At 41.6% G+C, this 13,083-nt stretch overlaps 1 protein-coding gene across 1 annotated transcript in view; it reads right to left on the reverse strand.

Annotated features, from left to right (window-relative positions):
• The window catches only part of smc2 (structural maintenance of chromosomes 2), a 38,375-nt gene extending 32,637 nt beyond the window's left edge, over window positions 1-5,738 (reverse strand). Inside the window, exons 1-6 of the mRNA XM_061905598.1 lie at window positions 5,243-5,738; window positions 4,997-5,146; window positions 781-903; window positions 656-694; window positions 474-584; window positions 355-399 (exon numbers count right to left, since the gene is read on the reverse strand). Of these exons, the coding sequence (XP_061761582.1) occupies window positions 355-399; window positions 474-584; window positions 656-694; window positions 781-903; window positions 4,997-5,146; window positions 5,243-5,410 (636 nt within the window). The 5' untranslated portion in view covers window positions 5,411-5,738. The remainder of the gene's footprint in view (window positions 1-354; window positions 400-473; window positions 585-655; window positions 695-780; window positions 904-4,996; window positions 5,147-5,242) is intronic.
• Window positions 5,739-13,083: the final 7,345 nt, after the last annotated feature.

Below are 13,083 nucleotides of genomic sequence, written 5' to 3' on the forward strand. Positions count from 1 at the left end.
ATCTCAGCTGCATTCGGGCGGAAGGCGGTGTACACCCTGGACAAGTTGCCACCTCATCACAGGAAAAGCTATTTTTATTTTGTTTGTGCAGCTTTTATACATGTGCTCTCGTCTGGTTATACCATTTATACGTATAATTATATATATAACGTAAAATGAAAATTATCATGCCCCCTTTTAGGATACATATGTATATTCATGTGAAAAAGTTGTATATTATCAATTATTTTCTTATGTTTTATATTAGACATTTTTTTATGGTGACATACATAGCTGCAATATTCAGGCACCTTAAATACACAAGAGCAATTTTTAGCATAAGACTTAATTTAAGTAAAGTCAGACTTAGCCTACCTCTTGTAGTTTCTGCATAGTTGGTGTAATTTCTTCATCAAGAATCTAAAGAAACAAGCAAAATAAAAATGAGACCACTTGTTCTGGATACTGTCCATTGAGAATGAGAAGAGCCATACAGTGTGAATCTCCTTCAGCTTAGCCTCTTTCTTCTCAATGGTCTTCTGGGCACTAATCTTTTTACACTCGTACATCCTGGTCCCTGCAGCTTCTTCGATCATGGACAAGATCTGCAAGAAGACAACAGAGGAGTCGGTGAAGCAGTCCAAACATCAGGTCTTCCAAGGTGTTGTGACGTTACCTCTGGTGGCTTCATGTTTAGAATTTTGGTGATCCTTCCCTAAAACGGCAGATTGTTTAAAAACTGCATGTTAGTTTATTCGATGTTGACAGACACCAAGTTAAACAAGCACACAGAAGACGGACCTGCATGATGAGGAAATGTGGGTTGTTGACATTGAGGCCAACAGAGCAGAAGAGGTCCTGCACTCTGGTGTTGTTCGCGTTGACGCCATTGATGAGGTATTTGTTCCGGCCGCCGATGACAACCTTTGAGAAGAACAGTTATTTTCAACAGTAACAACAAGATATATACTGCATTACGAGCAGACATAAGACAGAGAAAACATCACATGACATCTTTAGTGTTGATGTACATGCAAACTAAGAACACTTGTAGACAACAAGTTATTAAGCAGTGTGGGTGTGTTAGCCTAACAAAATGTAGACACTTGCGAAATTTGCCATTTAGTTTCTTGTTGAGAATAAGTTGTGCATAAAGTACTAAAACTTTTGACAGTTAGTCATGTTAGAGTTTCCCCTACATGTGGCGCCCTGCAAAATAAAAGCCATCACACCGTAAAAATGTGTGTTTTTACGTGAAAAAATTTAGCCACGGCAACCGGAGCAAAAGCCGCAACCGCCCTCCTCATTTGCCATCATGCCCTAAAAAAATGACCGACATCACGGCAGGAACATGCCGTGACCGCCCTTGACTTTTTACTTGTTAGTGGACGAGGGATGTATCAATAGAGTATAATGATAATTTTGATAAAATTCCAGACAGTTAGTCTATTTTTTTTTAATTACCGAAAAAAAACGTAATTTATTAATGCATTTTAGGCAACAGGTAGTCAGACGCATGCGCATTAGCGTCATTTGGCTCGATAATCATGGCGGACGATATTTCCCCTCGGAGTAAAGGGAACCAAGCGCTTGGTCTAAAGTCATTTTCTCGCTGTGTGTTTGTTTAAAAGTGCACTGCTGTGTTTAGATGGAGACAGGTGTGGACAATATTGAAGAAACTTGTCCCCACACTAAAAGTATACAGCGAAGGAGAAAACCATTCATGTTGCTTTTATTTCCTCAATACAGCGTCCATCAGCTGTATGGCTGAGAGTTAATGAGGAGAGGAAACGTGCAGCAGGCGATGTGTTGGGAATGTTGTCACAACTTGTTTATAAAGTCTTTACTTTGTTGACTGGGATTTGCTTTATTTACCTGCAAAATGTATGAGTGTTCAGATAACATCAGTACTAGCTATAATGCTTTGTAGGGCTGGGCGATATATCGATATACGCGATTTGTCTCTGTGCGATATAGAAAATGACTATATAGTGATATTGGAGTACATGTTCTCACGCAGTTGCTTTTAGCTGCAGGCATTACATTGCAGGGTCTTCTCACTTTTTCCTGTCTCTTCTTCTCACAGACAGCAAGCGCACAAACTTACACACGTTACATACTGTCACGTCATAGGTCACATACGTATACGCCCTCGCAGAGCAGAGAGGTAGCAGCATGTGCAACGTTAGCTGTGATGCTAGCGGAGCCGTGCGGGTGGTAATACGAGAGAAAGAAGGAGCGAATGAAGGAAAAATTAATTCCCAAGAAAAACAGCAGGGAGTCCATCATCTGGCGGTGGTTCGGCTCAAGCGGAAAGATGTCAAATAGACTTTAATTTGTCAAATGTGGGGCACAAGCGTTGCTACCAAAAGTAGCATTACTGCTAATATGTTTATTTTACTTTTTATTGATAGCTTTATGTAGAAGTGGATGGTTGCATCAGCTCCGCTGCTTTAAAGTCTTTCATACCCTTTGTGTTCTTTGATGTTTCCCTCTTACACACATGTAAGAGGGCTGTGTACTATGGCTATCAGTTGTTTTTTTTCCCCTTGGCCTCAGTCTGGATCCCCTCTCCAGAAGCCCAAGTTTAGACCGATTCTTTTATTTTATTTTAATCTTTTTTTTTTTTTCTTCTCCCATTCCCCCCCACTTGTTTACCTGTATCTCACCTTTTTTGTAAGGGGCGCCGGAAGTTGGCAGACCCCTCAGCGATCCTGTTCTGTCTCCCTGTAATGTTTGTCTGATCTTGAATGGGATTGTGCTGAAAATTTTAATTTCCCCTCAGGGATTAATAAAGTATGTCTGATTGTGATTCTGATGTAGCATCATTTGAAAAGTCATCTGCTAATAGCTGTTTAATAAATACCGTTTTGGTCAATTGACTTAGTTGTGATTTCCTTCTCTGCATGAAAGTTTAAAATGAGCATATATTAATGCAGTATGAAGAAGAATGTTTTAATGTAGACACATAGAATCATCATACTGCTGTGATTAAATGTATCAAGTGTTCATCCAAGGCTAAGGCAAAATATCCAGATATATATGGTGTATCGTGACATGCCTAAAAATATCGAAATATTAAAAAAAGGCCATATCGCCCAGCCCTAATGCCTTGTCATCTCATCCAGTTGAACGCAGGCTGTGAAGATTGTGTATTTAATGTGAGAGGTATCACTCCTGTTTATTTGTGTTGGCCAAACTGTTGTACTGAACCACAAGATGTTATTGGAGAAGAACAAAGCTTGTTTAAAAACTACAAGCAATTATTAAACTGGGGGAACCTCTGCATGTCAATTAAAATGTTTAGACCAGGGGTCACCAACGCGGTGCCCGCAGGCACCAGGTAGCCCGTAAGGACCAGATGAGTCGCCTCTGGCCTGTTCTAAAAATAGCTCAAATAGCAGCACTTACCAGTGAGCTGCCTCTATTTTTTTAAATTTTATTTATTTACTAGTAAGCTGGTCTCGCTTTGCTCGACATTTTTAATTCTAAGAGAGACAAAACTCAAATAGAATTTGAAAATCTAAGAAAATATTTTAAAGACTTAGTCTTCACTTGTTTAAATAAATTAATTCATTTATAACTTTCAGAAAGACAATTTTTGAGAAAAAATACAACCTTAAAAATGATTTTAGGATTTTTAAACACATATACCTTTTTACCTTTTAAATTCCTTCCTCTCCTTTCCTAACAATTTAAATCAATGTTCAAGTAATTTTTTTTTTTTATTATTGTAAAGAATAATAAATAATTTTTAATTTAATTCTTCATTTTACATTTTGTTTTTTCGACGAAGAGTATTTGTGAAATATTTCTTCAAACTTATTATGATTAAAATCCCCAAAAATTATTCGGGCAAATCTAGAAAATCTTTAAAATCAAATTTAAATCTTATTTCAAAGTCTTTTGAATTTCTTTTAAAATTTTTGTTGTCGAAAATCTAGAAGAAATAATGCTTTGTCTTTGTTAGAAATATAGCTTGGTCCAATTTGTTATATATTCTAACAAAGTGCAGATTGGATTTTAACCTATTTAAAACATGTCAACAACATTCTAAAATGTATCTTAATCAGGAAAAATTACTAATGATGTTCCATAAATTATTTTTTTAATTTTTAAAAAAAGATTCAAATTAGCTAGTTTTTCCTCTTCTTTTTTTCGGTTGAATTTTAAAGAGTAACATTGAAGATAAACTATGTTTTAAAACTTAATAATTTTCACTTTTTTCCTGTTTTCTCCTCTTTTAAACCGTTCAATTAAGTGTTTTTTTCATCATTTATTCTCTACAAAAAACCTTCCGTAAAAGGAAAAAAAATGTTATACGAAATGACAGACAGAAATACCCTTTTTTTTTATATATACTGTATTTCCATGAATTGCCGCCGGGGCGCTAATAATATAAAAACTCTTCTCACTCCTGCGCTTACCAAAGGCATGCGGTAAAAGTAAGCATGCGCTAATTATTTTAAAACCTCTTCTCACTCCGGCACTTACCAAAGGTATGCTGTAAAAAATGAGTGTGATGTATGGTTGGACCTTAAATCCTACTGAATAGCTTTAATCCTCTTCCCTTTATGCGATTTCAAATTACTGGTATTGAAATCAGCCTCCTCCATTTTGAAAATGATGACAGGGGAAGTGTCACTCGTGACGTCACTAGTTTGACCAGGCGGTAATACTACGCATTCGCTAATTATTTTGGGAAGCGAGTTTGACCCGGCAGTAATTCAAGGCAGGCACATACTAAAATCCCTTTGGCAATTAGAGGAAATACGGTATGTATAGATTTATTTATTAAAGATAAATTGAGCAAATTGGCTATTTCTGGCCATTTATTTAAGTATGTATCAAACTGGTAGCCATTCGCATTAATCAGTACCCAAGAAGTAGCTCTTGGTTTCAAAAAGGTTGGTGACCCCTGGTTTAGACACTATGAAGGCTCATTTTGCATTCTATATTCAGACTGACATTTCACCTTCGCCGAGTTTTTTTTTTTTTTTGGCGTGTTTTCCCCCACCTGTCTGGTGACTGTGATCTCGTCGTGCGTCTCAAAGCCCAAAGGACTCTGGCTCTTGTTGGAGTTGTCAAAGGTGATGGACACGGTCGCCTTGGTGATGCCGCCCTGTCCGTTCTTGTAGACCAGGTCCTGTAGGTTGGAGGCGCGAACCTGCCCGCGAGTTTAAGAGCACACACACGTCATTTTTTTAAACATTCCCGCCAGTGGCAGTCACGCGGGAGAGGTAGGTAATAGAAGGACACTCACGTGAGAGAGGTTGGTGATGCCCAGGAGGAAACATATGGAGTCCAGAATGTTCGACTTGCCGCTGCCGTTCAGTCCAGTGATGGCGTTGAAGAGCGGGTCGAAGCCGTTGATCTCAGTCCGGTGCGCGTAGGATTTGAAACCCTCGATGATGATGGACTTAATGTGCATTTCAAAGCCGTCCCTCGGTCCTCGTCCTTTCAGTTGACTTTTTTTAAAGGTGTTCAAGGCGGTTGAAGAGAGGAAGGACGTGTTTACAAGCGAACACGCAGCTTGAGAGAGGAAGGACGTGTTTACAAGCAAAGACGCCGCCCGCCACTCTTCTTTCTGACTCGAATTTTGGCGGTAGGACTTGAGCCACGGGCGCCCCGGTCTGCGCCGGTAAAAGTACAAAGACTTTAAAGTTTCAGGACAAGACAAGTCATATCCGTGAACGTAATCACCCACAGAATAATATATTTTATAGTATATTGTTTAGGGGAAAATGGTAACTGGTTTGATTCATTACGGAGTTGTAATCAGGCATATCTCAGGGCAACTAAGAACATTCGCGTTTTTTTGTTAGGTTTTTTTTGGATGGCGCCCTCCACAGGATGGAAAAGAAACACCTCATTTTATATTCATTAATATAAGTTTCTCAATACCCGACCTGTTTTTTTTGTGCCTTTAAAACAAGAAGTAGAACGTAGAAATCTACGTTAAAACACTCTATACCTCTAACTACCAAAAAGCTGTGAAAACGATGACGCTGTCTTCTATAAATATATATATATATATATATATATATATATATATATATATATATATATATCCCCAGGTGCATGTCTTTGGAAGTGGGAGGTGGCGACTTGTCCAGGGTGTACCCTGCCTTCCGCCCGATTGTAGCTGAGATAGGCGCCAGCGCCCCCCGCAACCCCGAAAGGGAATAAGCGGTAGAGAATGGATGGATGGATGGATATATATATATATATATATATATATAAACATGTATATACACATATATAGACTCAACACACACAAACACATATATATATATATATATATATATATGTGTGTGTGTGTGTGTGTGCTGAGTCTATATATGTGTATATACATGTTTATATATATATATATATATACATATATATATACAGTATATATACATATATATAAATATAGGTGTGAATGAATGATGGGTTCACACTTCTCCGTGAGCGCTTTGAGTATCTAATGATAGAAAAGCGCGATATTAAAATATATATATGTATATATATATATATATATATATATATGTATATATTGCATTCTATTTTAGTTACTTTATTGAGTTTACAACCCCCTGGCGCTGTTTTTGTACTAATTTTGATTATTATTATTTCTCAATTGTTTGTAAATGTTGCAATTTATAAATAAAGGTTTATAAAATAAAAAAAATTAAAACAAGAATTAAAAAGAAATGTAACACAAACTCTCCGAATTTGTATGCGGTTGTTTTAATGTTTGCGAGATGTAAATCCAGATTATGTCATTTCATCCCAGTGATAATAAAGTGATTTGACGGAGAAAAAGCCAGTAGAAACACGAGTCTTTGATCCACGGGTACATCAGCGCGGTGTGGCAGTCGCGTGGCGGCCATATTTGTGCGGGCCAATTTCCCATTGAAAGCAATGCATTGTAATTGAAAAAAAAACATTACTTACTTCTTTCTCGACCCTTCTAACAGGAATCCGTTTCCATGCGTTTTTTACTTAAAATCCTTCATGTTTCTCAAAACTTTTAACAACTGAAAATGTTTTTTCAGTTGTTTTCTTTAACATTTATCTTAACATGGACTGATGCTATCCTGCTAACACAATACTGATATTTCACCTTGGACTACGGACTTTGAGTCAGTAATCATTTCTATATTTGTCCACCAGGTGGAGCTACTTGTTTCCACTTTAAAGCATGCAGCACATTTTACTTTTTTCTGCAAGGGTGTGTCCCTGCTGATGTTCGTAATGGTGTAGAGCAGGGGTGCCCATTACGTCGATCGCGAGCTACCAGTCGACCGCGGGGGGTGTGTCAGTCGATCTCCAGCCAGGCTTTTAAAAAAAATAGAACTAAAAATTAGTGATCATCAATCTTCACCAAGACGTCACTTAAATGACATTCACGGTACCGGAGGGTCTTGTTAGATGACGCTGGCTGCTGCAAGATCATTATTATTAAAAATGACCGAGAGGAAGGCGAGAAACACTTTTTATTTCAACAGACTCTCGCGCCGTACCTTCCGTCAAAACTTTAAAGGCCGACTGCACATTTCCTATCTTCACAATAAAAGCCCTGCTTCATGCTGCCTGCGCTGACTAAATACAGAGCTTTGGAAAACTGGCGTGCACAAGTGATCCCTCAGAAAGCTGGCGTGCACATCACTTGTGCAGGCCAGCTTTCCGAGACTCTTATTTTGTTAGCGCAGGCAGCATGAAGCAGGGCTTTTATTGTGAAGATAGGAAATGTGCAGTCGGCCTTAAGAGTTTTGACGGAAGGGACGGCACGAAAGTCTGTTGAAATAAAAAGTGTTTCTCGCCTTCCTCTCTGTCATTTTTTCATAATAATGAACTGGCAGCAGCCAGCGTCATCTCACAAGACCCTCTGGTGCTGTGAATGTCGATCAAGCAAGCTACGGAATTTGCCGCCAATGTTTTTCTTTTAAAGTGTATGGAAGCTGGATGAATTAGATGCCAAAAAACAACCACTTTCATGTGGTATTGTACAGAAAGGACAACTTTTTTTCTCCTCCATTTGAAAATGTGGGCGTTATCATCATTACTGTCTGATTCCAATCAATGCAAGTCATCAGAATCAGGTAATACACCAACTTATATTCTTGTCTTCGTGAAAGAAAGACATCTATATGTGTTACACATGCTTGTATTATCATTAAACACATTTAACATGTTTACAAAAATGTCTCTTTCATAAATGTCAAAAATGTCTCTTTCATAAATAAATAATATAAATGATATATATAAATGAGGTAGATCCCCTGAGATGGGTGGGTCGTGAGTTCAAATCCCCTCCCCCAATGCAGAGATTATTTCACCACACCTAGTGTGTGCCTGACTACTTTATAACTTTAAAAAAGCTAACATGTCAAATGTAAGGGGGATAAATGGCAAAGTTGACTCCAATAACACCATAACTGTCACTGCTCAAAAGCACAATAAAAAAAAAAATCAGAATCAACTCATAGATCTGAAGTTGACCCAAAGATTTAAGTCTTGAAAATAAAAACATTCTAAGAGTGTGGACATTTTGGATTCCCCACATTTAGTCCGACTGTTTTAAAACTTGCATTGCTAAAAAAAAGAAAAAAGAATAAAGAACCAAAAGCAATGTTGTTGTGAATTATTTTTCCATTTAAGGCTCCTATTACTTCACGGCAAATATTCCACATTGAACATTTTTGGGGCGGAAAATATAGCATATTTGGTGTTTTTCCTATTCAAAAAGAGGGGTTTTGACTAACAGGGCATACAAGATAAAAACATATCAATCTAAAGCAGGGGCGCTCACACTTTTTCTGCAGGTGAGCTACTTTTCAATTGACCAAGTCGAGGAGATCTACCTCTTTCCTATTTATAATTTATATTTATTTATTTATTAAAGAGACATTTTTGTTAACAAGTTAATGGTGTTTAATGATAATACAAGCATGTTTAACACACATAGATTCCTTTCTTTCATGAAGACAAGAATATAAGTTGGTGTATTTGATTCTGATGACTTGCATTGATTGGAATTAGACAGTGGTGCTGATAACGTCCGCATTTTCAAATGGAGGGAAAAAAAAGTCCTCCTTTCTGTCCAATACCACATGAAAGTGGTTGGATTTGGCATCTCATTTGTCCAACTTTCATACTCGTTTTTAAACACTTTGTTATGAGAGTAGCGTATGTGTGTGGCCCTTTAATGTCTGGCAGCAGGTGAGTGACATCAGTGAGTGTGCGGGTGGGCAAGCAAGTGAGAAAGCGGTCGCTGAGGGCGGGGGAGAAATACATTGGCATCAAACTCCGTAGCCTGCTAGCTTGTGCACGCTAGCTTTCTGAGACTCTTATTTTGTTAGCACAGGCAGGATGAAACAGGTCTTTTATGGTGAAGACAGGAACTGTGCAGTCGGTCTTTAGAGTTTTGACAGTAGGTACGGAGTCTCTAGAAATAAAATGTGTTTCTCTGCGTCCGCCATGTTAGTGATTTTTTTCTTAAATATGAGCTTGCAGCAGCCAGCGTCATCTCACAAGATCCTCGGGTGCCGAGAATGTCAAACAACTGACGAAAGTGAAGTCTTGGTATGATTGATGATTGCTCATTTTTATGTATATTTTTTAATGCCTGGCTTGTGGTCGACTGACACACCCTCCGAGATCGACCAGTCGATCGCGATCGACGTAATGCCCACCCCTGATCTAAAGGTTATCTTTAAATATTTAAGCATTAAAAGTAAAATAAATAATATATGACACATTTTCAACACTTTAATGACGGATTATTTTGCGTCCCCGAGACCTTTAACATTCGTCAAAAGAGAGGGCAGCTGTAAGGCAGGGGTGTCCAAACTAAAGCCCACCAGCGGGTCCAGTGTGACCCGCTAGGCACCTCCATCTTAATTTGACATATCTGACAATAAGATTGCTGCAACTTTGCCGCCATCTTCTGGAAAAGTTTGGTAAACCAGGGTCTGTGCAATCAGCATTTATTAAAAGACCCAATCCAAACAAACTTTCCCACTCATGGTGCAAAAAAACCCAACACAGAAAGTCAACACACATGGTCAGGCACAACACAACCTGCTCACTGAACTTTGTGGGTATAAAAAAAAAACACTCTCCACACTTATCATGTTTGGCGCATTTTAACTGCTTGATATTTCTAATTGATTACAAAACTTTAAGAAGTTTGTCACACAAGCAAACAAGGTTGGAGTCAAACTATCACATAATCTTAATATAAAATTACATTCATTCTATATGAATAATATTGATTATATGTATACATACACACACATATATATATATATATATATATATATATATATATATATATATATATATTCTATAAATATATATATATATACCCACATATGTATACATATATATATGTATACATACACACATATATATATATATATTCTATAAATATATATATATATATACCCACTCTCCTCTCCGAGCTGCCAGCTTATCGTGGTAGAGGAGTTTACGTGTCCCAATCCTAGGAGCTATGTTGTCCGGGGGGTTTATGCCCCCTGGTAGGGTCTCCCAAGGCAAACAGGTTCTAGGTGAGGGATCAGACAAAGAGCAGTTCGAAGACCTCTATGAAGAAGATAAAACATGGACCCAGATTTCCCTCGCCCGGACGCGGGTCACCGGGGCCCCCCTCTGGAGCCAGGCCCGGAGGTGGGGCACGATGGTGAGCGCCTGGTGGCCGGGCCTGTTCCCATGGGGCCCGGCCGGGCACAGTCCGAAGAGGTAACGTGGGTCACCCCTCCAATGGGCTCACCACCCATAGCAGGGGCCATAGAGGTCGGGTGCAATGTGAGCTGGGCAGCAGCCGAAGGCAGGGCACTTGGCGGTCTGATCCTCGGCTACAGAAGCTAGCTCTTGGGACGTGGAACGTCACCTCACTGGGGGGAAAGAGCCTGAGCTAGTGCGCGAAGTCGAGAAGTTCCGGATGGATATAGTCGGACTCACTTCGACGCACAGCAAGGGCTCTGGAACCACTTCTCTCGAGAGGGACTGGACCCTCTTCCACTCTGGCGTTGCCGACAGTGAGAACCGACGGGCTGGGGTGGCAATTCCGGTTGCTCCCCGGCTTAAAGCCTGCATGTTGGAGTTCAACCCAGTGGACGAAAGGGTAGCCTCCCTCCGCCTTCAGGTGGGGGGACGGGTCCTGACTGTTGTTTGTGCTTACGCACCAAACGGCAGTTCAGAGTACCCACCCTTTTTGGGTACACTCGAGGGAGTACTAGAAAGTGCTCCCCCGGGTGATTCCCTTGTCCTACTGGGGGACTTCAACGCTCATGTTGGCAACGACAGTGAAACCTGGAGAGGCGTGATTGGGAAGAATGGCCGCCCGGATCTGAACCAGAGTGGTGTTTTGTTATTAGACTTTTGTGCTCGTCACAATTTGTCCCTTACAAACACCATGTTCAAACATAAGGGTGTCCATATGTGCACTTGGCACCAGGACACCCTAGGCCGCAGTTCCATGATCGACTTTGTAGTTGTGTCATCGGATTTGCGGCCTTATGTTTTGGACACTCGAGTGAAGAGAGGGGCGGAGCTTTCTACCGACCACCACCTGGTGGTGAGTTGGCTGCGATGGTGGGGGAGGATGCCGGACCGACCTGGCAGACCCAAACGCATTGTGAGGGTCTGCTGGGAACGTCTGGCAGAGTCTCCTGTCAGAGAAAGTTTCAATTCCCACCTCCGGAAGAACTTCGAACATGTCACGAGGGAGGTGCTGGACATTGAGTCCGAGTGGACCATGTTCCGCACTTCTATTGTCGAAGCGGCTGATCGGAGCTGTGGCCGCAAGGTAGTTGGTGCCTGTCGGGGCGGCAATCCTAAAACCCCTTGGTGGACACCAGCGGTGAGGGATGCCGTCAAGCTGAAGAAGGAGTCCTATCGGGTCCTTTTGGCTCATAGAACTCCGGAGGCAGTGGACAGGTACCGACAGGCCAAGCGGTGTGCGGCTTCAGCGGTCGCTGAGGCAAAAACTCGGACATGGGAGGAGTTCGCGGAAGCCATGGAAAACGACTTCCGGACGGCTTCGAAGCGATTCCGGACCACCGCCCGCCGCCTCAGGAAGGGGAAGCAGTGCACTATCAAGACCGTGTATGGTGCGGATGGTGTTCTGCTGACCTCAACTGCGGATGTTGTGGATAGGTGGAAGGAATACTTCGAAGACCTCCTCAATCCCACCAACACGTCTTCCTATGAGGAATCAGTGCCTGGGGAATCTGTGGTGGACTCTCCTATTTCTGGGGCTGAGGTCGCTGAGGTAGTTAAAAAGCTCCTCGGTGGCAAGGCCCCGGGGGTGGACGAGATCCGCCTGGAGTTCCTTAAGGCTCTGGATGCTGTGGGGCTGTCTTGGTTGACAAGACTCTGCAGCATCGCGTGGACATCGGGGGCGGTACCTCTGGATTGGCAGACCGGGGTGGTGGTTCCTCTCTTTAAGAAGGGGGACCGGAGGGTGGGTTCCAACTATCGTGGGATCACACTCCTCAGCCTTCCCGGTAAGGTTTATTCAGGTGTACTGGAGAGGAGGCTACGCCGGATAGTCGAACCTCGGATTCAGGAGGAACAGTGTGGTTTTCGTCCTGGTCGTGGAACTGTGGACCAGCTCTATACTCTCGGCAGGGTTCTTGAGGGTGCATAGGAGTTTGCCCAACCAGTCTACATGTGCTTTGTGGACTTGGAGAAGGCATTCGACCGTGTCCCTCGGGAAGTCCTGTGGGGAGTGCTCAGAGAGTATGGAGTATCGGACTGTCTTATTGTGGCGGTCCGCTCCCTGTACGATCAGTGCCAGAGCTTGGTCCGCATTGCCGGCAGTAAGTCGAACACATTTCCAGTGAGGGTTGGACTCCGCCAAGGCTGTCCTTTGTCACCGATTCTGTTCATAACTTTTATGGACAGAATTTCTAGGCGCAGTCTAGGCGTTGAGGGGTTCCGGTTTGGTGACCGCAGGATTAGGTCTATGCTTTTTGCAGATGATGTGGTCCTGATGGCTTCATCTGACCGGGATCTTCAGCTCTCACTGGATCGGTTTGCAGCCGAGTGTGAAGCGACCGGAATGAGAATCAGCACCTCCAAGTCCGAGTC

The sequence above is a fragment of the Nerophis ophidion genome, linkage group LG01, assembly GCF_033978795.1.
Source record: "Nerophis ophidion isolate RoL-2023_Sa linkage group LG01, RoL_Noph_v1.0, whole genome shotgun sequence".
Classification (NCBI taxonomy): domain Eukaryota; kingdom Metazoa; phylum Chordata; class Actinopteri; order Syngnathiformes; family Syngnathidae; genus Nerophis; species Nerophis ophidion.